The 27,018-nt window shown below is 36.4% G+C and overlaps 1 protein-coding gene across 1 annotated transcript in view; it reads right to left on the bottom strand.

Moving 5' to 3' along the window:
• Positions 1 to 27,018, bottom strand: part of DMD (dystrophin) — a 1,215,125-nt gene that overhangs the window by 342,627 nt on the left and 845,480 nt on the right. The window contains 1 exon segment of the mRNA XM_035901725.1: positions 7,710 to 7,945. Within this exon segment, the coding sequence (XP_035757618.1) occupies positions 7,710 to 7,945 (236 nt within the window).

The raw sequence follows: 27,018 nt of genomic DNA, 5'->3' as shown, positions 1-27,018 counted from the left end.
GAGGGGAATGATCACTTCCATCAACGTGATGGCTAGGGTCTTTTTAAATGCAGCCTAGCATCTAGTTAGGCTTTTTTGCTGCCTGGGCACACACAGAACTCATGAAGGTTTAAGCACTTTTTATACTTTCTATCACAGAAGGATTTCCCCATGGTCCACATTGTGGACAGCGCCTAACAGTCTTTTCATACCCATGGTATGTTTGTAGAGGGCCCAACGCAGCCAGTCTCACGTTGCGCACACTAGTGGCATGCAAACATGCACAATGAAAGACTGATTTGGGTAAAAGAGTAGGTCAGGTAAGGTCCAGTGTTGATGGAATAGGTCATTTATACTGATAAGATAGGTCACGCTTAGAAATACAGAAAAATATATTTGCTATTGAAAAATGCAACCCTGGTGAAAAGCGCATACATCTAATACTCAACATATAAATGCAAATGAAAATGAGTTCCTAAGGTAATCATAATTTCTCTTTTCACGGAAGCTTATTTGGCAGGAATTGGAAAAAAATAATCAAATTATTTCATAGTAGGCCAATAAAAGCAAACAGAGGAAAGTTATCTTTAGGCAGAACTGTAGTATTATTTTTTGTTTGGATAATGATTTAGAGCCTGACTGAAAACTAATTGAAAAATGATGAACATATCTCTTTTACTTCAATGAGTTTAGAATCAGATCCTTAGAGGTAAAATTTTTATGCACATCCTAGAGATTAACATTATAAAGAAATACGGAAATGGCTGTTAATCATTCTCCAAAAGACAGTGTTTAGACAGCTTTTTTTATTGTTGTAGAAAACATACACTCTCTAACATACTGTAATGAGCTGGCCAAGCTATTTTCAAACATCAGCTGTCTTTATGTGCAACAAAGTATTAAAAAAAAGAGTCTCTGGACACATATTCTATATCCCTTGAGGTCCAATTTTCAGATTAATGTTTTTTTTTTTTTCTCTTTTTTCCTCCCCTTTCCCTTTAAAGACTCAGATTTCCAGGCTCTCTAGAGCATCCTGCTGCAGTTTCTACCCTTTAAGAATAAGCTTAAAGGCTGACAGACATTTTTTCATTTTCCTCTACTCTAGAAGAAAGCTAAAATCTTTCAGCATACAAACCTTGTAGTTCTAACTTTTTCTAATATACTTAGAAATCTGTTCATTTATTAGTTTTTTTATTCACTTCAAAAACTGAAACCAGCCTTCCAGTACTTCTCATAAATTAGAATTAATTTTGAAAATCTAACAGCATGACACAGTATAAAATAAGAATTCTGCTAGATATCCCATATTAAATAGAACAACAATAACACTCTGAAATATACATAAAATAATGATAGCAGTCTCCTGAGCGAATATATTCTATGGTGAAATTCATAGAGGAAAAGGAGATTTTTGCACACCATTTAAGCCATAAAGTGTAGGGTTCTGCTATCAGAGGAGGTACACAAAAATGCCAATGAACCCTCCAACATGCTGCAGAATCAGTTTCAGTTCCAGCCCCGCTTTGGGAGCTAGTTGATCCTGGTCCAACAGTACCCTAGGGAATGTCTGCAGCTGTGTGTTCATATGGAAATAGAAGATCCTAGAGAATGTGAAGCTTTGAAAACAACCCTCAAAGAAGCATGACAGCACAAAGACAGGAATGGAGCAAATATACTCTTGAAGATTGATTCTAGAAGCATGAATGTCAGCTCCCAACTTACTGGCACCATACTTGGATTCTGCACTAGTGAACTCCTCCCTTTAAACACATCAGAATACCAAACTTGAAAACATTCAGCTCCAAATGAAAAATCTTCTACGATGTTCTTCAACAGTACATTATCTGAAAATGTGTTACATGGGTCTTTTCATGCATATGTCACTAATATGAGACTTCTTCACGCCTCTGTAGAACTTGAAGTACACTATCCAAAAGGTTGAGGACTTCACCTTACCTATAGCTTACACTTCTGACATAAACTATATGGATAGACAGAAGTGTCTGTGGCTATAACTACAAGTTTTCATTTAACATGGACATATTTAGAGTACACGGATTCATACCCCATAAAACAGAACTTCAAATTTTAATTTGGCAATTACAGTGGCTCCTGTAAGAACAAGATATAAATTTGGAAAATAATATTTTTATTTCCACAAAAGTTTATGTTGGAAAACAGTTTGGACAGAAACCTTTCCATTAGTCTTAGGCCTATTAGTCTTACTTCAATGCCCAGGAAAGTTATGGAATGAATCCTCCTGGGGGCCATCACAAGTCAAATGAAGCACATGTTTGGGAAAAGACAACACAGCTTCACTAAGGGCAGATCATGCTTGACCAAACTGTTTGCTTTCTATGATAAAGTGACCTGCTCGGTTGACATAGGGTGACCAGTGGATATCGTTTACCTGAACTTCTCCAAGGCTTTTGACACAGTTCCCCACAGCCTCCTCTTGGAGAAATTGATGCACTATGGCCTAGACAAGTGGTTTGTGCAGTGAATGGGGAATTGGCAGACAGGGCACACCCAAAGGGTGTTTGGCAAATAGCTCTTTTTCTAACTGGCAACCCAGTCACAAGTGGGGTCCCCCAGGAATTGATACTGGGCCCAACATTCTTCAATATCTTCAGAAGTGATCTGGATGATGGGATCAAGTGTACCCTGACGAAGTTTGCTGATGATACCAAACTGAGTGGGGAAGTAGACACTTTGGAAGGGAGAGCCACCCTGCAGAAAGATCTGGATAGGCTGGAGGACAGGCTAACAAGAACCTTATGAAGTTCAGCAAAGACAGGTGTAAGGTCTTGGACCTGGGAAAACATAATCCAGGAGGGCAGCACAGGCTGGGATCTACCTGGCTGGGGAGCAGCCCTGTGGAAAGGGACCTGGGGATCCTGGTGGACAACGACCTCACTATGAGTGAACAGTGTACTGCTGTGGCAAAGAAAGCCAACAGGATGCTGTGTTGCATCAACAAGGGCATCACCAGCAGAGACAAAGAAGCCATTATCCCTACTCAGCACTTCTCAGGCCACATGTGGAATACTGTGTTCAGGTTTGCTATGCAAAAATGATGTGGACAGGCTGGAGGGGGTCCAGAGAAGGGCCACCAAGATGATCAAAGAACTGGGAAGCCTGCTGTATGGGGAAAGACTGAGAGAACTGGGTTTGTTCAGCCTTGAGAAAAGGTGGCTTAGGGGAGACCTTATCACCATGTACCAGTATTTAAAGGGTGGCTACAAAGAAGACAGAAACTCTCTTTTACAAGGAGTCACATGGAGAGAACAAGGGTTAATGGATACAAGTTACTCTTGGGGAGATTCTGAGTGGACACAAGAGGAAAATTTTTCACAACGAGAACAGTCAACCATCAGGATAATCTCCCCAGGGATGTGGTTGACTCTGTCACACTGGACACTTTCAAGACACAGCTGGACAGGATGCTGGGCCATCTTGTTTAGCCTCTGCTCTGTCAGTTAAGCCCTCTCTTTCATCTGAAGTTTGTTGACTGCGTGGCTTATAAACAAATATTTTTCTTAACAGTTATTTTAGTATCACCAACTGCACAAGATCCTCAGCTACTGAAAAATCAATGCAGTAATTAATAGTGAAAAACATCTCTTCATTCCAATTTTGTTTATTTCTCTAATTGACAGAAGATCAAACCTACTTTTTGAATAGTGACAAATTGAGTAGAAAAAAATTATCTGAATCTTTTTGGATGAATACTTTAGGATGACATAAATCATTACCTGAAAATATATTTTCCTCTTCTTTGCTTAAAAGTCTCAGGAACTAGCTTGGCTGTAGGTCTCATTCTACATAAATATTCTTTTCAGATGAATCCCCTCCACTGCACCTAACAGTGCAGACTCAACCTATACTCTTAGAGCCAATGAGTAGAAGTAGGCACTGGAAATTGTGTGCAGTCAAATTAATTAGTAATATTATTTATTATTACAATACTTTTTACTAAATAAAATCTATCTTCATCCAGTACAACTGAAAGCCGTATTTTCAATAACACATGTTACAAAAGGTTTGGATGGACAGCGTGCCTTGGCAAAATCCATGGACAGAATTCAAAATTTAAGCAGATTATAGTATTTGATCTCTTTGAATGGAATTGTTAATTATCTTCAAGCTTTGCACAGCCTCCATAGTTCACTGCTTTTAGTAGAAATCTATTTCTGCTGCAAACCTTCCTCAAAATACAATGATGACAAAACAGAGTTTCTGAGTAAAGGCTTGTTAGTATCTTAAGTGAGAAGAGGTTTCAGTTTTTCCATAATGTAGAAAAACATAGTTTATCATCCTGTTTCTCTGTCCACAGTTTTCTCTTTCCTGAAGAATCCCCAACTGACCTTCAAATATAAAACATCTTGATTGTTTTGAAGTAAGGACAGTATGATGAAGTAACAGTGTAAACTGTATTCTGTCATGTCCCTCACCTACTTACATCTTGGCATATTACATATTCTCAGTATTTCCCATGAAATTTATTTGCAGATAAATGTTGTCTAAATAAACAAAATACAAGTTTCTTGTCAGCCTGACTTACATTTATTTCTTTGAGGATCAAATCCTGCCAAACATCAGTCTTCAAGCAGATGAGTAAAATACAATAATTTTCCTCTAATGAAGTAATGGATGACACTAATGCTAATATTAAATTTCTTTACTACACACTTTTTAGTGTCTTTTAGTTTAATTATACAGAATTTAGCAAGATATATACAATCATAGATGACTAAAATTTATAATGCATTTGCTTGAAAGAAATATATACCACTCATTTGACAGAAAGATTAACTACAGATGTTTAAAATTAATAGCCATTATGCTATTGTTTTAGTACGCTCCTTTTACTCTATGTAGTGCATATTACTATATGTATGTGCATCACTTAGGAGAATTTAAGCCTTTTTTAGAATAGCTGTCTTTTTTGTTTTGTTTTGTTCCATAATTAACCTTTGTACATTCTATTCACATGAGAGTACCAATTCACTGTAATCACCTTCAAGCAAAGTTCAAGTGGGGGCTAACAATGTCTTAAACTTTTATGGAGGAAAAATATGGCAGAGTTAGTGGCTGTGATCTTGTGACACAATCAGATTGAAATGAAAACCAAAATGCCCTCAGAGACTTAGCTTCAACATTATGTGCTGCTGTGAAAGAAAGGACGACTTAAAGTCACTTTTTTTTACATGGGTGATTTGGAAAATGTCCTGTTACACACAATGCTAGGATATAGGATTTCTTTGCTTTGACATTTCAATTTCTTACTAGAAATGTGGCTCTCTGTTTTGAAAGAAACATGAAATGGAAACAAAACCCCAAACCAGTAAGAGTTTGGTAGCATACCAATGGGACTGGCAGTTTGAAATGTTCTAAATTCTGGGTGAGCAACTAGAGATGTCTTATAATAAAACAGCTTTCATGAAGTATGTGTCTTTATAATGATGAATTTTTATAAGGGAAGTAGTTGGCTATGTTAAGATGGTATTTTACACCTAAAGTCAAAAAAATGATTAAAAAAAGAGGTCAATCTACTAAGACAGAACTCTTATTAAAACTTACTGAGATCCCTGTAGAGGTGCAACAAACTCTCCAGATAGAGCACAATGCAATCCTGTGACTTTCAGTGACTTTTTAATCACTACCACAGGAGAGGTATGACTGTGACCTTTTGCAGAATATAGATATCTGGGGAGGTAAGGGCTACTTCTGGATTTCCAGCTTAGATCATGTCTGGGCTGACTTTTCAGAACAGCCAAGTACCCACATGTCCAACTTCATCAGCTCACACACTGCTGCAGACACTCTACACATTAGAAAGCAGGGTTTTTTTCTGAGAAACCTCAAATTCTTTTTCAGTTTTGAAAATTCTGTCTGCTAATCTCACCTAATAATCCAGTGATAGATTTAGAAGCAAAATCAAAATTTCATTACATTAATTTCCATGTATTAAGTGGTCTTAAGATGATCATTAGGGAAGAGGGAGCCAGTTAACCGAACTTCAGTCTATTTTTAGATACTGATTCTTCCATTTCATCAGAGAATATATTAAATGGCACATTCTGTTGCACATTCAATTAGAGAGGTAAGCACAACAAAAAAGAGTTTTCCTGCTGGTTTTGTTACCAGCACAGCATGGTATCAAAAAAAGAGACACGGCTACCCAGCCAGGAACAGAAGTGAGGGGAAGACCATGATAGTGCTGGCTTTACCAGCTAAAATATTTCATCCCAGAGTTAAGATGAAATGCAGATATAAACCTGTTCATTTTAAAACATGTATAACATTAATTGAGATTGTCAAGAGGTAATAATTTTATCTCATATTTGAGTAAAAGAGATCTGCAGAAGGAAGCAAGCTATGGATTTTGCCTGCCAGAATAATACGCTAAAATTAGGCATAAGAAAGAAAATCATATAATCCTGAACCAAGTATTTGACAACATAAAATTTTAAAACCAAAACAATTCTGAAAACAATTAAGAGATAATGTGCAAACAAATCTTCTTTGGCCCTCAACCTTTACAAATGACATAACAGCTATTTTAATCTAGTGTCCTGTGTAGGTGATACTGCAACTATCACATATTATTAAAATATACCCATCACATTTTATAGATATTTTACTTATTAAAACACTATCTAATTCTACTCAGTAAATACTGTGATCATTAATCAAGATGAAACAAGTATTTTATTAATCTACAAGGTAAAGCAAATGAAAAGTCTCAAAAATAGGAAGTTTAAAACAATGAAAAAAAGGGAAATATAAGAAAACAAGCAGAATTAATCCTATGAGATATCTGCATATTTTAATATACATGTTCTTATAAAACTGCTTAGTACAGATACTAGGCAAAAGGTGTCCATTGTTTCTCCCTCTTTCTACCTTAAGCAAAGAGAAAGAATGTCAGTATCTTCCTTACAATAAATCAGATTTTTTATGAGGAGGAGGAGGAAGCAGAAGAGAATCTTATAATAGAGAGTCCTAAACTCAGTTTAGAACTGAACTGAATGGAAATTTAACACTCAAAAGTTTTGCACAGGCAAGCCAAATCTTTTATATTGAGCAATGTTAAATCTAGAAGGCAGGTAATTACTTTCAAGCTGTATAATACCAAATTACTTTTATTGCTACTGAGTAGCTAAAGTTTAGCCCTTTTTTTTCTTGCACATATATTTCCATATTTTTCTGTGTTTTCAAAGATAAGTAACACTGATGCAGTTTTGCTGACAAAACACTTGCATTAATGAGCTGTTCTTTTCTTTAACATGACCGAGGAGCTTTTCATAACCCAACAGCAGCAGGATATAAGCCTCCCAGAAAGTTATTACAGAAGCAACGTAAGAAAAGGTGTGGAACAGGGTATCTTTCCTCCTGCCAACCTGGAGCTTATTATGCAATTCTTTCTTTCTCATGAGGTTTATATTTCAACCATTGGCTTGCATACTCTTACAACACAATCAGCACAAGCAATAGAAATATAAAGAGATCTGCCTTAAATATCAGAGAAATTATTAAATACTCTTTTTCCCCTCAATTAATTATCTTAACATTTTATCCAATAATTGTGTTTATGGGATAAAGTAGCTTAAGTAACAACTACATGTATTGCAGCCTATCATCTCTCCTGTGTTCCTTGATGAAATGATTTAATACAGAATAAAGATCATGAGGCTTTTGACTTGAAAAATCAGTGTTTCTCATACCTTTTGTTTGATGATCATGTCGTTGATATCATCAGGATCACCCACTATCACTCTCTGAGATTTTATCTCTCGATCCAGTCGAGAAAGCCAGTCAGTGAGTTCTGCCCATGCCTTATTGAAGTCAGCCAAGGCTGGAACCTCCAAAAGCACAGAAGATGGCATTTCTGGTTTGAAGGTGGTGGTTTCCTTGGTTACTCTGGTTTGTGTATCCACAGCAACAGTTTCACCAGAAGTTACTGAAAGAAAAAAAATGCTAAAATTACTGAATAAATGAACTATGATAAATGTTTATTTCAGTAACAGAATTTATGCAGTAGAAAGGGTAACACAGAAATATGCTCACTTCTTGATGTTATGTCTACTGGAAATATGAAAATTAAAACCAAATGAATACATGAATTCATTTTTTCCACAGTATTTCTCTTATAGTGTATGCTTAACATTCAGCATTCTCAGCATATTCAAATTTCATCCTTGAAATACCAGTGGGGCCTAGTAACAGTAGCAAAGATCTCAGTATAATAAGAACCCCTCACTCAAGGTCACTGAAGTATTGCTATATATGAGTCATCTTCTAAAATCTAGTAGTGCGGTTGGATCTACCAAGGCTAGAGACAGATTGAAAAAAAGTTGGTTGCATTATCCAATGTATCACAGCATGACCATGTAACTAGAAACACATTTCTTCCATGGTCTCCAGTCACTCTGTAGCTGTGAATTTGTCTCACCAACAATCTTCTCACCTACTGTTACCACCAGGTATTTCCCATAGCCTTTGTGACCAATAGGGGAGCTTACACAAGAAGAAATTCAGCCTTGGTCAATTCTTCATTTTTCCTCCTCATAACTTGAAAATATTATGTGCTATTATTTGGATATTTGTCAATTTTTTTCCTTCTTTTTGGAGAAACAGACACTTTTGTATCCTTTCTTGCTCTCTTAGCTGGGTTTTAAAGAATCTCTTCATTTTTCATTGCTTGGACTGGGGAAGCACCCAGCACTGAAACACAGTTTCTTTTGCCGCAATCAAAAATGGTGGGAGGTGCCACAGATTGCTACCATTGGACAGAGAGGCATGTAATGTGAAATCATTCAGAATGTCCCCCAGGGCTCAGTTCTAGGGCCGGTCTTGTTTAATATCTTTATCAATGACCTGGATGAGGGGATTGAGTGTGCCCTCAGTAAATTTGCAGATGACACCAAACTGATCTGCTCACAGGGAGGAGGGCTCTGCAGAGGGACCTGGACAGGCTGGATTGATGGGCCAAGGCCAGCTGTATGAGGTTCAACAAGGCCAAGTGCCAAGTCCTGCACTTGGGTCACAACAACCCCATGCAACGCTACAGGCTTGGGGAATTGTATATGGTTATTTTTTTCTCATTTTTTAAAAAGTCTGGCCAAACAATAAAAATACTAAAATAGGGAAAACACAAGAACACATGGCGCTGCTTCACTGAGGTGCTAAATCATTAGAAAAGAGAGTCTAAATACATACCCTTTAGAGTAGCTACAGAATCTCTATGTAAATCAACTGCCTAAACAACACAATAGCTAAACCAGGAAAGCTGAAGTAAAGCTGTGTGGAGTGTGCCCTATATTTTCTAACACTGAACTGCAAAATATGGTTATTGAAAACTAAATATAAATTTCTAAAGGAACAAGATGTTTGTTTGAATTTTTCCCAGTCTCCTTACAGAGTAGAGAAAAACTGTTTCCTGAACTCTTCCTGTGAGGTGGCTTGTCTTTAACAGGAAAAAAAAAACCCAACAACAAAACCAGTGTCACCCCATGCACAGTAAGGGTTTTTTTGCTTTCTAGTACTTCTGAGAGTCTGATGCTTTTCCCCATTGGCATTCATGCCATTTCAGCAGAGTCCCTCTGAAGTCTAAAAACTCAAGTAGCAGGTGAGGGTTCAACAATTTGGCCATAAAACCACTTGAAACATTAAAGCAATCAGTAACACTAACTGATCTTGCAGCTATTTTTCACTAATGAGAAAGGTTTTGAGTTACTTCACTGGGGAATCAGTGACCCTCTTCAGCACTGCAGAAAGAGAAAAAGCTGTGCACAAGCATCTAAATGACTGTCACTGTAAAAGCACCGTAAGATACTGTCAGCATTAAAAATACTACATTATTACAAACAATTTGCCAAACCAACTAACATATACATTTTTTCTAGTTTGAATATATGGCAATATTATGATACCAAAAGTGACTCCTGCAAATTATTGTTTTTAATGACATACACTTCAATTAAATATATTTATCCACCCATCCATATCATTATTGCATTTCTGAAGCACAGTCCTTGTACTTTTCCCTTTTTGTACTGTAAAATCACATACCTGTGGATAACTATGAAGTAAATTAATTATTGGGAAATGTTGTTGAACATAGCAATTTTTTATTAAAAATCACACAAAGAGATGATTACATGGACATATTTCTTTCTGACATGGGAAGAGGTTTGTAAGGGTTTTTTGTAACATCACACTGTTTGCTATAACAGAGTATCTTGTACAGTTAAAGATTGGCAGTTTTAATATCAAAAGCAAAACAGATAACCCTAAAGGATCTCTTTTCTTCATTCTTTTATTTAATTTTTTTTTTAATTTTTACACACAGATGTCTATAATTAATAATAGTAATCTGTACTCATCAGGTTTTCTTTCATGTATGTTCATGCCCTATTCTATTTCTTTTTACCTAAACTATGCACATGAAGCAGAGTATTCTACTCAGTACTGGTAAGGTCACATCTGGAGTACTCTATTCAGTTCTGGGCTCCCCAGTAACAAGACAGCTCTAGAGCTACTAAAAAGAGGCCAGGGAAGGGCCACAATGATGATTAAGGGACTGAAGCATCTCAGATGAGAAAAGCCTAAGAGAGCAGCGGCTGTTTAGCCTGGAAAAGAGAAGACGCAGGGGGAATCTCATCAACATGTATAAATATCTGAAGGGAGGGTGCAAAGAAGGTGGAGCCAGGCGCTTTCTAGTGGTGTCCTGTGACAAGACAAGAGGCAATGGGCATAAACTGAAACACAGGCAGTTCCCTCTGAACATCAGGAAGCACTTTTTGACTGTGAGGGTGACTGACCTCTGCAACAGGTTGCCCAGAGAGGTTGTGGAGTCTCCACCCTTGGAGATACTTAAAAGCCGCCTGGACACAAGCCTGGCCAGCTTCCTCTAGGTCACCTTGCCTGAGCAGAGGGGTTGGACAAGATGACCTCCAGAGGTCCCTTCCAAGCTCAGCCACTATGTGATGTTGTGATTAGTCAGTACCACAAAATGGCTTCTGATGTAGAGGAGTTGTTAACCATACTTTTTAGTTCTTATATGCCACTTTGCCCATAGCTGTTAGCTCAAGATAACAGAGATGGCATTCAGTGATGAGAAGGCAATGTACTGAATCTATCATTCCCTAATGGACACAATTGTCTGAGTTTATGGCTTTTAGCAGGGGACTCAGGTCATTACCTAAAGCAACAAGTTCCAACTCATGGTTCAAAGTCTGAATCTTTGGAGTCATGCCCCCTCCAACCAGCCCTCACTCCCTGTTTTAGAGGAGATGGGAAACAGCTGTTTAAATAATGAATGGTGCTTAACCCCTCAACATTTCCTCCTGCGCTGGCTAAAGAGCAGCACAACACTATGAGGTGCTGTGCTTTCACACTTTGGCAGTAGCAGTCATCAAGCCATCATCTCTCCCATCCCTGTCCTCAAAGTAGCAATACACCATAGCTTTCCTCTCACTGTCAGTAGACGAAGGAGTGAGCTTGGCAACTACTGCTGCAGGGGAGGAGAAAATGGGAGGAAAGATCAACTTCTTCCACAGAGTGTCAGATCATTAATTGCTCCAAAAACTGTATGGGGACACCACAGTTGCCAACATTGGGCCATCAAAGGTAACATTTAAAACAAAGTCACATCAAGCAGGAATAGTGAGATAGGAGGGAACGTTGTATTGAGGTCTGCAAGGCGATGAGAAAAGAAACTACATTATGTTCTTTTAAGGCAAAAGGAACTTACAATACAGTTACTTTTCATATACATACAAACAAGAACTATTCCATTGGTAGATTCACTTGCTATATTGTTCACTCACTAATGTACATTGAAGCTAGGTGAAGGGATGCTAAAGGGTTAACAAAAGATGTTTGTGAAGCCACCTGTAGCTGGAATGTGATAACAGCCCTGAGAAAGCAGAACATCCTTGAGAAAAATCAGGCTTAAAGGGCTAACCTTGTGTTTTAGGTTAACTTACTAACCATAAGAGGTAAGAAACTGTAGAGAAGAAACTAACAGTGTATGGAATGTGCATCATTAGAGAAAAAAGGAGAAATTTGTAGCAAATTGCCTATCTTTGTTGATGGCCTTGGAAGGCATGTAGGGGACAAAACATCTAGCATTTTGTCAATATGAGGATAGCCAGGGGTAGGAACCATGAGATACAGAGGTAAAGGGGGATGTTTCAAGGATGGGGAGCTGGCAGGTACTAGCTGTGTAGCTCTGACAGCAGAATAAGTGGGGTAAAAGCCAAAGTTCACCAAAAGGACAAGGTGAAGAAGAGGAGTGGATGAAGTAAACAACTCCTGAAGACCATCGACTCAAATCACTGATCACGTACAACTGGGAGGAGAATATGTAAATGATTTCCAGGAATTAATTTACCTATCCCTGCCTTTTCTGAGGAATGTAATGAATATGTACATAAAACTTGTATATAAACTATGCAATTAACCCTGTGTGGTGCACACATTAGGAGGAACGATCCCCTGTGCATCCAGTGCTGCAATAAAGAATACCTGCTTATTAGTCACCAAGAATATTGAGAGCCTTGACTTTGGCTTTTCACAGCTTCATAGGAAAGAACGTCAACATTTAAAAAAATGTGTTATTAGTAGTTACTTAGTTTAACTGAGCTGGAACTTAGAGTTTACAAACTTCGGTGGTCTGAAATAACCTCCAGAAAATCACTGAGAAAACAAAAAATTGGTCATCAGTTTCTCTGTCTTCATTGCTCTGTCCAGAAAATAAGATGAATTCAAAAAGGGTCACAGAATAATCATTTATATCCTCAGAATTACACCCAGTGTTTTTCTGCCAATATAGTAATTGCAATTTAATAGGAATGCCTTGGTGGTACTCTTCTAATGTTTACAATCAGAATTTGCATCAACAAAGATGAAAAATTGCATTTTTCATCTTTGTTCAGAGGGGGGAGAAAATGGCAGAGAAGTCTTTCAGCATGTCTGTCTCTGATGAATGTCATTTAATTACCTGAAGGACAAAAAATGTGCAACAAACAGCACTAACTGGAAATAAATAATGAAATCAAAATGTACTGTAGTTTTCTATAGATTTCAAAATATTTTGTTAGTTTTAATATCCTTTAGAGCTTTCTGTGCTTGATGTGTTTTTATTTGTTTCTCTCTTCAAGTTGGATATTAAAAATCTGTCTGACACCTAGAGAAAATTATACACCAAAGACATAAATTCACAGAATTGTCTATATTGTCTCACCCCTGGATGGGAATTCAACTCCACAGATCAGTCACGATTTCCTGTAATAATTCCAAAATGTCATCTCATTTCATCCTCTCCTCACATGAACTCCATAATACTATAAGTCAAAGTGATTCAGAGCAAGGCTCATTATTTGCAGTGAGCTCTTCCATATCATGGTCAAGACACACACAATTACTGAAAAACATAGTCAAGTGCTTTATTCCAGAATTTTACCAAGGCAGTTAAGTGTGAAAAGCATGTGTAAGTCTTGACTTTCAGTCTTTACCGAGGGATGGATACCTAGGTCCACTTCCATCTGGCCTAAAGTTTATGTAAAGGCCTTGTATTTGTGACTTCAGAGATTCTTAGACAACAGGAAAACAGTTGCTTAGTTTGGCATTCACGCAGGTTAGACAGAAGTTGTCTTGTCTCGGAGGAAAATTCTACTTTCATCAGTATTTCAGGTAAATTGAAGAAAAACTTTCTAACCTGGGACTCTACAGAGCCTCCATAAGTAGATTCAGGGTGTCTGATAAGACTGCCTGGCATCTCTTAGCATCTCACATATTTTGGCCTGAGTACGCACTCAAGATTTTGGTAATATTTATTGATTTATTTTTTGCTCTAGTGGCAGCTATTCCAGAAGTGGGTTATTCCTAATCTTCCAATGTTTGTTGGTTTACTGCTCTGGATTTCAGCTTGGTTTTTTTTTATCCCTTTGATGTAGCTCTTTTGCATCAAGAAACTTGAAATACTACATAGAGGACTGTAAGGTACTAGCAGAAGTGCACTTTCCAGTAGACTACCTTCTTTAAAAGCTTCAAGATCTACCACTACTGAGGATGGTGATAATCTGTTCACTTTGACTGAGCAGTTAAAATACTTGAGTTATAGCAATTACCTTTAGAAAATGGTTGCACAGTATTTTCTCTTCTGACACTTATCTCCCCTCAGAACAAAAATACCACTGGAAACAGTATATATGTCCCTTATTTCTCTTTCTTTCATGCTTGCACAGATACAACATGGTTGATTCAACAGAATCATATAAATCATTGATTAAAATTAAAAGAGAAATATAAATCAACATTAATAACACACTATGTAGCAACAGATCTAATTCTGAAACAATTTATCGAGAACTGCACTGACAGTTTCTGTGACTCAAAGTGGATAGCTTGTTGGGTTTGGTTTGGTTTTGTCCCGGGAAAATTAATTTATAAATGCAAAACTAGAATAAAATTATTTTTTTCAAATATCTGAGTAGCAAATTCTATCCTACTACCACATATCAGAAATACAATTAAGGACTTAATCTTTCAATTTATTTAAAGGTTATAATAGTTCACTCCTGTGATATGATAAACCACAAAACCAAAAGGACAATTAGAATTTAAGACATTAAACCACACAAACCTGTAGCTTTTGAGGTAACTTCTCATTAGCACTTTCTGCTGTTTAACACAGAAGGAAACAACATAGAATAATAACAGGAGAAAAATAAAATGAAAAAATGCCTAACAAAAAGCTGAAAAACAATCTAACAATACTCTGAACTACGTGTGATTTTCAACTTGTTCTTGAACCTTTAAATACATTGGATGAAAATCAAGAGTATATTGGCAATTTTTGCATCTTGAAAATAATCTGTAATGTTGAACTTCAAGAGTGAGAATAATAGGAAATAATAAGAATGTGTCATGAAATTGAAATTCAAATATTAAATGCAGAAATAAGAAAAGCAGAATGAAGTCAACTGTAGGAAAGCACTTTTTTCCCCCCTTCTTTTATCCTGCTTATTTCAGTGGTGTGTTTCAAGAGGGGGTCAAACTGACAACTCAGAACAAATAGAAGTCCATATTTAGGTACTAAACAGGAAGAGAATAGACAGGAAGAACGACAACACTCCCAAAAGCTTCAAACCCCTTCCAACACCTCCTTTCAAGCCAAAGTCCTTAAGCAGAACTGACTCAGTTCACAGGAATGTTCCTAACCACCTTTCTGAATGCTTTAAGTAGTGCTGAAGTTTTAATTATGTAAGGTAACTGCATCTACCAGGTCAAAGCTTTCTGACAAAGAAGAAATAACATAGTAACTGGATGCAGATTTTAATTCAATTTGCATGTCTAGCCTGGGGATTTAGTTCCATGGTTAGCAGTACTAATTAAGGCCTATGCCAGCCTTAAATCCTTTATGCAATGAATAATAATAATATACACCCATTAAACTTCATTTCTGTTTTAGTCAAGGAAACCCAGCTGCATTTTACTCACTCTGAGGAAAGAGAGGAAGAATAGCTGTACCTATGACATATGCACAGACAACATCACTCAATGAATTCATTATTTTAACACAAGGAACATTGCCTTCTCTAGTGCTAGACCAAATGAGCATTCCCTCTGTGGGCAAACCAATTCGGAGGTGGCACACCAGGCAGGTTTTGTTTGTGTTGGGAAGTCTCAGTGTCGTCTTACCAGTGCTTCAGCCTTGTGAACTGGATGGGGAACAACTAGACTCTACAATAGGTGAAGATCTGTCACCTACTAAAGTGTATTTTTTCCTTTGATTTTTTTTCTTATGCTGTGTCATTGCAGCTGATTTTCTACAGGCTTTGAGCATCCATGCTCATGTCCTTAAACTCCAAGCAGGCTTCCCTCAGAGAGATCTGGGAAGATGGTTCTGAGACTGATTTATTCCTTAGACTTGTCCCAGTGATAAATTATTAGTGTCATCTCTCTCTGCCCTTCAAAGTTAAGGAAGGAAGAGTACATTAAGTTCTCCCATGCGGTACAGCCCCCCCATGCAAGGTGCTCACTGCCAATAACACTTTTAGCAGAGGGGGCTACAGCTACCTGCCAGGTGTTCTGGGTCACAAAGGAGTTCAGAAAGAAAAGTAATAGAATTACAGTGGACAAAACAGCTCTGATTAACTAAAATAAATAATACCAATTTTTTATTAAAAAAAAACCAAAAGAGCTTTGAAATTTGAAAGCAAGGAGGTGTTTTTTTCTGGTGATCCGAACTCAGAATGAAGTCTTTATGTTGATCAAAAAATTATTGCCAACAAAATTCCACCCACAGCTCTAAATGTGGAAAATATGCATCCTTAGAGCATTTTATCTCTAAGATAACATTTTTTAACATTTTAATCAGCTTTTAAAGACAAAAAAAAAATGCTTCAAAGTGAGTCTTTTTCTGTTTGAATAAAACACCTTAGTCAGATTGACCAATGACTGATATTGACCAATGGCTGATTATCTTAGCCTTGAGTATTTAGTAAAAAAAGTTCCTAGAAAAAATTACTTAATAACTGTATCATGGATATTGCATAGATAGTAATTTTTATAGAGTATAAATGGGTAAGAGTTAGCACTTGATTTCATGAACAATTAGGGAACATTCACATTATGTGCTATTGTCATCAATTTAAAACACAAGTGCCTAGAGTTCCTTTATATTCAAGAAGCTCTTAATGATTCCTAACAAGTCATTATGGAGTATATATAATTTAGATTAATACAGGTAAAGAAAAGTAGCTGATTGTTTATGTGATTATTAGTCAAAGTTTAGATCTAAAATAGTATGTGCAGTGGTATGAAGAGAGGGACCAAAATGAAAAAACCCACATAATTCTTGAAGATTCAAAAGAAAGTAGAAAGTCAAGGTTAAAAACTGTTAGGAGAAAAGAAAAAGAATTAAAAGTGAATGTGTACTTCTATATTTAAAAAAGAACCATAAAAGTTGTGGTTTCTAATGTGTTACTATCATTAGATTAATAAATAGCATTATAACTTTAAATTTATAGTAGACAGTTACGTGTCAGCTTTCTCAGGCTTATATTTCTCTGTCATAGGAAAGATCTGGTAGAATTTTCTTGCTATCCTCCTTGTCATATGTAGAAGTGTGACTAAGCTGTTTGTACAATGCATTTTTCCAAATTTCTCCAAACACAACAGAAAGATGTTTAGATATGTCTTTCATTCAGTGTAAAGAAAAGCTTTTGCTTTTACAAACACTGGATTGCAATAGGAATACGAACATATGTCACTGTCAGAAAAATAGGTAGAGTCTACCAAACACTAAGAATTTCAGGGATATAAACCATATAAGTAGGCTTGTGTGCATCATAACGTAAGTAATGTCAAGGTGAAGTTATCTTAGTGCTGAATAGCAAAAAGTTAAGATTATGACCTGTTGTTGAGAACAGCTTCTGCAAACACTTCCTCTGTATGCAAGATACTTAAAATTGGATTGTTAATGGTTTATTTGATGAGAATACTACCATCACAGGAGGCACTTCAAGATAATTTCCATGTACAAAGAATAAGAGTTTTCAAAACTTACCCTTTTTGGAGAAAATCAGGTTGGAGAATACTTGAGCAAGTTGGACACACATAAGTCCATGGGCCCTGATGGGATGCACTTATGAGTGCTGGGGGAGCTTAGAGCTGTCATTGAAAGGACACTTTGATGGGTCATGGCAACCGGGAGAAGTGTCCAAAGACTGGAGAGGTCATCATTCCCCTCTAGTCAGCACCTGGAATACTCTATCCAGTTCTGGGCTCCCCAGTACAAGACAGCTCTAGAGCTACTAAAAAGAGGCCAGGGAAGGGCCACAATGATGATTAAGGGACTGAAGCATCTCTCAGATGAGAAAAGCCTAAGAGAGCAGCGGCTGTTTAGCCTGGAAAAGAGAAGACGCAGGGGGAATCTCATCAACATGTATAAATATCTGAAGGGAGGGTGCAAAGAAGATGGAGCCAGGCGCTTTCTAGTGGTGTCCTGTGACAAGACAAGAGGCAATGGGCATAAACTGAAACACAGGCAGTTCCCTCTGAACATCAGGAAGCACTTTTTGACTGTGAGGGTGACTGACCCCTGCAACAGGTTGCCCAGAGAGGTTGTGGAGTCTCCACCCTTGGAGATACTTAAAAGCCGCCTGGACACAAGCCTGGCCAGCTTCCTCTAGGTCACCTTGCCTGAGCAGAGGGGTTGGACAAGATGACCTCCAGAGCTCCTTTGGCCCCTTCCAACCTCAACAATTCTGTGGTCCTGTAAAGCTATATTCTCAGTTCCAAACATTTTCTAAAAGCCAAACTGGAAATTGTGTGAGGGCAGAGAATGCTTGGGAATGAAGCAGCTAAGACTGAAGTTACTACACAGAAATAATCCTGGCACAGTGTATGTAAACATTCAACTGACTGCTTTACATGTGGTGGAAAAAGTTTTAAATCTGCAGTACTCTACCCTAGTTAGTCTATGACTTGAGCAGGTGCAGGTAGTATAAAACCAACTGAAGATTGTAGTATATATCTGTAAACTGAGATACCATTAATAACTCTTGCTCTTCTTGGACCTATTGTTCTATTCAAACCTTTCTGAAAGATAATCTGTTCCAAAGTGCAGTCGTCTTTTAGTAATATAGCAGTCATGGTATTCCCTGTGAACCTTTCTTTAGGCAAAGTTCAACATGATTGATGGGCCCATTAAAAATTGAAAAGCAAAAGGCTAGGAGTATGAATGGATCACTTTTAGTGAGTGTAAGAATTAAGCAGAGACCAAAACTAAAAAAAAAGGTATCACAAAAACCTTTCATATACAAACTGCATGGTGGTTCTAGATTCAGTTTATAGCTGGATCACTGATTACAATACCAAGCCTAATTTTACTATCAAAACATACTTACTAAGTTAGGCAAAAACAGTATTATGAAATTATATAGTGTCACCACTGGATACTCATTACAATATAGAGCTAATGCTTTAAAAATAGTCTAGATGGGGGGGGAAAAACCCAAACCACAAATTAAACAAAACCCAGTAAATTCAATTTAATGGTTAAAAATGAAAAATCTCCCTTTTCTATAAATAATTTTTCTTGTTTATGCAAACTATATATAAAACATGATTGTGTTTGTTACTTCTTTCTGTTCTGTAAAGTTTAGCTGAACAAATATCTGCAATACTGCCACCAATATTTCTTCTACAGTAAAAATAACCATCTTTTGATACCGCTAGTGGGGTTTTTTGTTTTTGTTTTTGTTTTTTTCTTTTTTTACAAACATAGAAGTTGATTCAAGTGCTGAGATACTGGCATAATATAAACTGAACGTACGTTAAGGCTAATATCTCTTATTTATTGTAACAAGAGCAAAAATAATCAGAAATGTTTCTAGGTTTTTTCCTCCAACCAACATCATCTTATTTCTTAATTGATATGCAGTGCCAGGAAACCCACAGCTGAGAGAAACCGTTTCTTTCTAGCTTGCCTGTGTCTTGTATCTTCTATTGTCATTACTGATTTGAGTCTTCCCTTAGGCTCTCATGACATATGTTTTAAAAGGCAAAGAAGAAAAACTTCTTGAAGTAAGGAATTCAGACTGTCTCAAAATGAATAGGTAATATCTAAAAATTATGATTTCTTATTATGGATGTGACTCTAATCTTCTGCTAGTTTTAGTTTCTCATTTGGTGTATTATTCCGTGCAGAAGATTTCATATATCTGGCCAGAGAGGTTACAGAGCCTCAGATTGCATATACTGGTTTGCATAAAATAAGGAGAAGTCAGACTACATATTAAAACATTTGTATATTTATCATGTGGATTATGGAAATTTTGGACAAAAGTCTAATTTTTTTCATAAGCTAAATACAAACTTTTGACTAAATTTCTATGTATAGTCATTCATGATGGTGGTCAGTTACAAATATTTTCATCTCTGATAAAGGGTTTTACCTTTGACAATGAAAAAAACAGTTAAGAGCATTCAATGTATACTAGTTTTCATGTTTCAGTGTAATACACAGGCTTTTTTCTTAACAAATAATGAAATAAAAATTTCCCTCTTTTACAGACATAAACATTTTGACCTTTTTCCTGAGATCTTTGAAAGGAAGACTTAAGAAGAAACTCTACTAGTTTTTATACTGCAGTAACACTTTGAATCTCAAAGAGATCCATGATACTAACAACCAATTTAAAACTAATTTATCTGTAAAACAGAGTAATAATCTGCATATGAAAAATTACAGTCAATGGAGCTGCTATTTGCCATATGAAGACTAGTTATGTGTTTGGGGTTTTAAAGATAAAATTATCTGGTTGGCTCTTAAAAATTTTGAACTAAAGGAAATGCTGAGGAAAATATTCCAGCCTGTCTTGGGATCTCTTGAAGTAGTAGACAGAATCAACACAAGGAGTCTCTTTGGTAATATTAAGACATTGTGAATAAGCAATTTTATTTTTGAAAATGATCTAATAATATTACTTTTGCTGTTATTTAAATTCAGATTTTAATAATGAAATAAAATCTCATTTTTGTATTTATTCCCTCTCACCCCCTGGGTGTTTTCAGTAATTGATTCCTGTATCCTTAATTAAGTTTTCCAAGGTCTAGAAACACACACAATAATTTGTGGGCAGAATGAAGAGTCTAACATTTTTTTTTAAGTCTTTTTTCTACTGATGTTTTTTAAATGCAGTATTATTTGTACCTCTACAGAAAGCATTTTTTTTTCAAAGGAGAGGAGTCTTTTTGAGCAAGCAGTTGTTGCAGTTGCTACAAAATGGTTTCATGAAAATGAATGTTTTGTACTACAGCAGTTGTGGTGTTCCATCAAATTCTGTCACAAACTTGCCTTACAAAAAAATGTTGTGACAACATCTGTCACAAATGATGCAGGCACCTCTCAGTATTCCTTTTGTCAGTAAAAGTAACAAGTTCCTTGATTTAGTATGCAGCTTTCAATTGGACGTCAATCTATATGACAACAATTTACATTTCCAGTGTACCACTATTGGCATGCAACTGAATTTTGGCAGCTAGTTCTTTGATATAAAGAAAAACATATTACTAGCAGCTCCAACTTTTACAGTCTCATGAAAATCACCTCTTCTAATTTTGTAACATCTATAAATTGATTTAACAGGCATAAACTGCTATCCTAGCCAAGGGGAACTCCAAAGAAAAAAAGTGTAAAAAAATTGTACACAGATACAGAACACCAAGGATCCAGTGGAATTTTAGGCACCATGTAGCTTAAAAAAAATCAGAAAAGGTTTTAAGAAGCTTTGAAATAATCAGAGTTATTAGCTAATTTAACAGCATTGCAGTATTCATGCAAAGATTTCCAAGTCTACCTTTATTGTTATAGAGAAAAATTCTGCAGAATTAAAACCAGTTGTTCAAAGCTCAAGAAGGCAACATTATCACTGCCACTTTGTTTTTGACAAAGTAATTCCTCAAATCACTGCAAGCACCTTCTGTTCTTTCATCAGAAATGTTAAAATATCTTGCCTCGTACTATTTGGTGAAACACTTGTCAAGCTTCCTCCTGAAAACACATATAATGCTTACTTTTCAGGTCCAACTAACCTCTATTGCTATTCCAGCTATTTTAGTTTCACCTTAGGAAGACTTGCCTTTGGGAACTTAAGCGTCATCTGACCACCAACCTATTGTTGAAGGAAATATCAGTAATGCAAATCTCTACCTGCATATCTCCATCGCTATGCTCCCTGTTACTGCACACTGATACAAAGACAGCAGTCTGATATTTCATTGACAAGCTTCATATAAACAAGACTAAAGAATTTCCTAGCTGGAGAAGAGAAGGTTTTCGTTTGCCATCTTTTCCTCATTTTAGCCTTTTGCAGTTTAAGGAACTAGCCTGTCTTTCTTTCATTGCCTCATGCCTTCTGACTAGAGCAGAAGTGTTAGAAGCAGATATGAGCTTGGTTCCTTGTTCCCCGTGGCCTCCACTCTGCTCATGATCTGTGATCGCACTTGCTCGCATGCTTTGCTTGGGTGTTTCTCTGTAGAGCAGACCCAACTCTGTGGCAGCTCCAGTCACAACAGAAATATTAGGAAGGACGTCAGTGAGGCATTGCATTTCTCAGTAGGAAATGACCAGGATGGCACTGAGCACTGCTCCTTTCAGAAGGAAAAGCCAGTTTGCTTTGCTCTTTTAAAAAGACAAGTCAACAGAGAACAGCACACAGGTCAAGAGGACTGTGTGCAGAATGACCTATCACTTTCTATTATTCTAGCAAATGAAAGAGATTTTCACACAATGTAGTTGCCAATAGACCTAAATACTATATAAAAGGAAACAGAAAAGAGAGATTACTGCTGTTTGTAAGCCCATGCTGTCTGGCTAGTCAGATATTATAGTAATTCAGGTTAATGTAACAAAAAGAAGGGAGAGAGACAGCGTGGGTTTAAGGCATGGGGAAAAAAAATTGTGTTATGTAAAGCTAGAAACTGAGGAAGAAAAACTGAAGAAAAGCATAAACTACCATTTTATTATGGATACTTTTTTGCTAGGAAATCTAATAAGAATCCCTTTTTTTTCCATATCTTCCAGAATAAATTCGTTCAAATTCTTGATTCTGTCTATCTATGTTTTGAAAAAGATGCAGTTGGGTTTTTGCCACATTTCTTGAAAATTACTAACATTGGACTCTGCAGTGTGTGCTGAATATAGTTCTGGAGAAAAATAAACATTAATTTAATTCCTTCCTGAGCCATGTTACATGACCCATGTAGAAAAAGACCAACTGTAACTATAACTAAGTTCTGCGCTCTCACCTGGTATAGGTTATCAATAATAGTCTGATGAATTCTACAGTATGCTATCATTTACATTTCATGGGATTTAATCAAAATGAATTCCATATATCCTATGGCTACTAACTATTGATGAAGAAATTAAATGAAAGAAAACAAGCTGCAAAGCCTGCTCCTCAGAAGAGAACACCAGATCGTATTTTAAAAATGGAACAGGTGAATGTGGTCCTTTGAAAGACTAATGATAGCATTAATCTTACTTACATTATAAATCTTGACAGCTGCACTTTCAACAACTTGTTATAGAACAGAAAAAGTAGAGGTAGATTCCCTATTGTCTTTAATACAGCAAACCAGCCAACTCTTGTTTTCACTTTCTGATTTACATTTCATCATGAGTATAATAAAAATTCTGAGTAGTAAACCAGAGTGAGTTTTATTTAATCCACTGAGCCCTGAAAAATCAAAGTCCACATTCCCTTTGTAAACTGCACTGTCACAGCTGTTTATTACAGATACTTTCAAAGAGTAACCTACTGTGAGACCCTGAAATAGGATGTTAAATATAAAAGTGTAGCCTTCTTTCTTTTGATTTAAATTGGGCTGTGGTAGCTTAGGTATATTTTGCATGTATTTTTCGCCTGTCAGATAATCCAGAAACAAATCCTCACATCCAGATATGCTATAAAGATCAAGATAGAAATTCTGAGAATCATAGAGATTCGCATTTACAAACTTGCTTATTATGGGTTTATTCATGCAGCTCTGAAGGCATAGCGTCAGCTTTTTATCGAGACTCTCTTCATTTGGTGGTGTTGCAGGCCTCCAGAGATTCCTGAAGCTATACGCAGAGAGAAAATTGAATCTGAAAGCTTTATTAGACAAGTTTGTCTTCAGCTTGTGTCTGATGTCAGCTGTATTGAAAAACAGAACTGCTTGTGAAACTGGGTCCTGACCTTGAAAAATCTCCAATCAAACGGTAACAGATTCAGTTTTGTGCCATATTGCTATTTGTTAGATGTGGCACATATGTTAGAAGAGAAAAAGCTTCTTAATGAAAATCAGATGGAATAATCAGGCAACTTCTTTCCTGAACACAATGGGGAAACTAGATATATAGCAATGTACACATAAAAGGGCCAACTCAGGTTGGCATCTATGAACCTCTTTGCTACAGAAGCCTGTGAAGTGAAATGACTCAGAACCATGAAAATTATAATTATTTACATAAACCATTATTCATTCCTTCATCAAAAAACAACCAAAAAAAGGTAAAGACAACAATCTATTCCTTTACTATTCCACTTTATATGAGAGTGCGCAACCTCCGTTAGGCCAGATGACTTAAGGAAGAGCCTACTCTTACTGCTCTCCACTGATTCAAGAACTCAAGGCATTCTCTGTGATACTTCCCTACTTCATTGTTCCCCATTCATGTTCTCTCTTGCATTTTGTTTTAGTAAAACTTTTCATAGACTTTAACTGAAGTATAACTAATATTAAAAATAGACGTTTCCTTTAGATTCTACATGCACAAGTATCAGAAAGTATACAATTCTAGATATGGCCATTATTGGAAATAATATTTTCTCTATAACAACTCTCATGCTGGTGGGCTTCTTTACTGATGTCCTAAAACTAACAATAACTAAAAGACTGCTGGCAGTAGCATTTCCTTCTAATTCAGTGTAGAACTATTTGTCACAACAGATGGATGCTGTGGATTTTCAGCTATTCAACTCTGTGGAGAATGGTTCTGCAAAATTAAATATCTACCATATCCCACACACAAGCATTTTAATAGCTGATAGCACAGTTCTCTTAAATTGTGAATGTTATGCGTAATATATTTTAAAATATCAACACGTTTGCACTAGTATTGAAAACAGTGTAGATGTACACATCCCTAGACTGTTCAGTCTTCCCCAAGGAATTATTTTGAGTATCCTTGTTCTCAATTATACTATGCCAGCTGCTATAAACAATACAGACACTCTAATATCAGATTTGTACATTTGCTTTTAATTTACTCTCTGAATACACATATTGTTATCTTTTCAGGTGCGCATAATGGAAGTCACAAGGATTTTTAAGACTAGCATTTGGAAATTCTGAGAAAAACAGTTCTGAACTACAGCATATGTGTTCACTCAAGCACTGTGCATAATATATAAAAAATGGCTGCTTCAGAGCACATTATCTATGAAATACTATGAAAAATAAAATAGTATCTATTATGCCATTTTTGCCCAAAGCTAGTTGTTGTCATTTTCTTTCTTACATTTTTGTCATTGTGTCTTGACTATCTCTTAAAAAAAAAAAAAAAAAAAAAAAAGATTTGTTTGTTTTAAAGAGGCAGTGGGACATTACATGATCCAGCTCTGAAATCCATGGAATTAATATATTTTAACAGCTATCATTTCAAACCCAAAGAATCCTTCATCCCCACTGAAAATATTAAACCAAATATATCAGTGATTTAACAGAGCAGTCTTCATAACCCAGGATACTACTACACCAAATCTGTACATGTCTCTATGTTAGAACTAACCAATATAGAACAATAGATCACTCAACTCTGTATTTAACATGAAAGTAAAAGAAAATTCCAGATGCATACAATACAGACACTAGCACTACAGAAGCACTTTCAGCTTCTGAGGTCACTGAATTTTTGTTTTAAACTTTATGTTATTTCATCAAGGTATGTATTTTCACATACCTGCTTTCATTTGCTGCTAATTTTCCTCAAAAACCTAGTCTCAGGAACTGTATGGTTTTAGTAGCATGTTTCTTATGTTATATTACATTCCAAGCAGTGCATATGAATTTCTGGGCCAGATGATCCTTGAGGTCCCTTCCAACCTGGTATTCCTTGAATTTCAACTGTATGCAGCCACAGTGGTACATATACTCAGAAAGAAATATTAGTGATATTTTTCAAGAACTGTTTTGTAAGATCTTATAAGCCTAGAACAAAGCAGCATGCCTAGTCCAGGTGGGGACTTGTTTCATGGAGAAATAAGAGGCAAACTAAACTTTCCCAGAGGGAGACATACCTTAGGGTGCACTCTAACTAAAGGACAAGCAAATGGAATTCTGTTGTCACTGGTTTCCCCAGATTCACAAATATAACTATTTCAGTTCAAACCCCCAAACTCCAGGTATTATAAACTCTGAAGGTGACTACTGTGTATCTTTATTCTCAACATATGGGCTAATAAGCAATGAGTTCTCTTTAGGTTGAATCAGTGGTGAAGTTACTGCAGCTCACAGTCCTCATGTTACAACTTGCTTCTAATGGGCTCAGCTTGATACATCTCTCCTCTTGCGTCCTTCCTTACTCATTCTAAATCCTGAAAAGAATTCTTTCCCTGTACATGGGAGCCCAGTCTGTGGCTCTGTGCCTGCAGTCTCTGACTCTTACTCCCAAAGCAAATTATACTGAAAGCACAGAAGAGCTCTGATTGTATGCATTCGAAAAAAGATACTGAAGGCTGATGACTACTGTTATGAGTTCTGGTGATAGGCTATTAGCTTTCTTCAAACTCTTTGTATTAAATACACAATAACTAACAATGCATATAAAACCTTTCTGTCACATGCATTTCTAACTGCTACAACTTGTAAAACAAAAGCAATTCCTTTTTTCTTTATCTGTTCTTTTAGACCTGCTACAAACAATTCTCCAAAATAAGGCTGATAACTTGTAAAGTTTAAAGGGACAAATTCCACATAATTTTGAAATTAATTTCACCATTGCAATTGACAGTAACTTTCACTCTACTTTTTTCTTCATTTCACAGTCATACATTTTTCTGTTTCACTTGACTAGGCATTTCATACAAAAAGCCAAAACTTGTGTAAAAATTCAGCAAAAAAACATGACATTGATTGTACATAAAGTAGTCTTTCACTGAATAAGCTAAACTGCAAGAGTACCAATATAATGTACTGCTCACAGTTCTACTAGCTGTACATGCAAAATATAAAATTAGTTGACAAAATATTTTCAGCTGTATTCATCCAGCTCTAAATGAAAGTGGCTAAAATTTTCCCCTTAGGTCTTACTTGAATGAAGACAAATAACAGAAAATGTCTTCCTCAGGACCAAAGTCAGGAACGCCTCCCACGCCACAACGTATTCCCATGGGTTTACAAAGCACTATACAATTTCACCTAACTTACTAAGTAAATACAGTGGTAGCACTTCAGTCATATGAATGCTAA

This window comes from Egretta garzetta, unplaced genomic scaffold, assembly GCF_000687185.1.
Source record: "Egretta garzetta isolate BGI_Z169 unplaced genomic scaffold, ASM68718v1 scaffold70, whole genome shotgun sequence".
Classification (NCBI taxonomy): Eukaryota; Metazoa; Chordata; class Aves; order Pelecaniformes; family Ardeidae; genus Egretta; species Egretta garzetta.
Note: the sequence above shows the minus strand (reverse complement) of the source record. Positions and strands in the feature narration are given on the sequence as shown.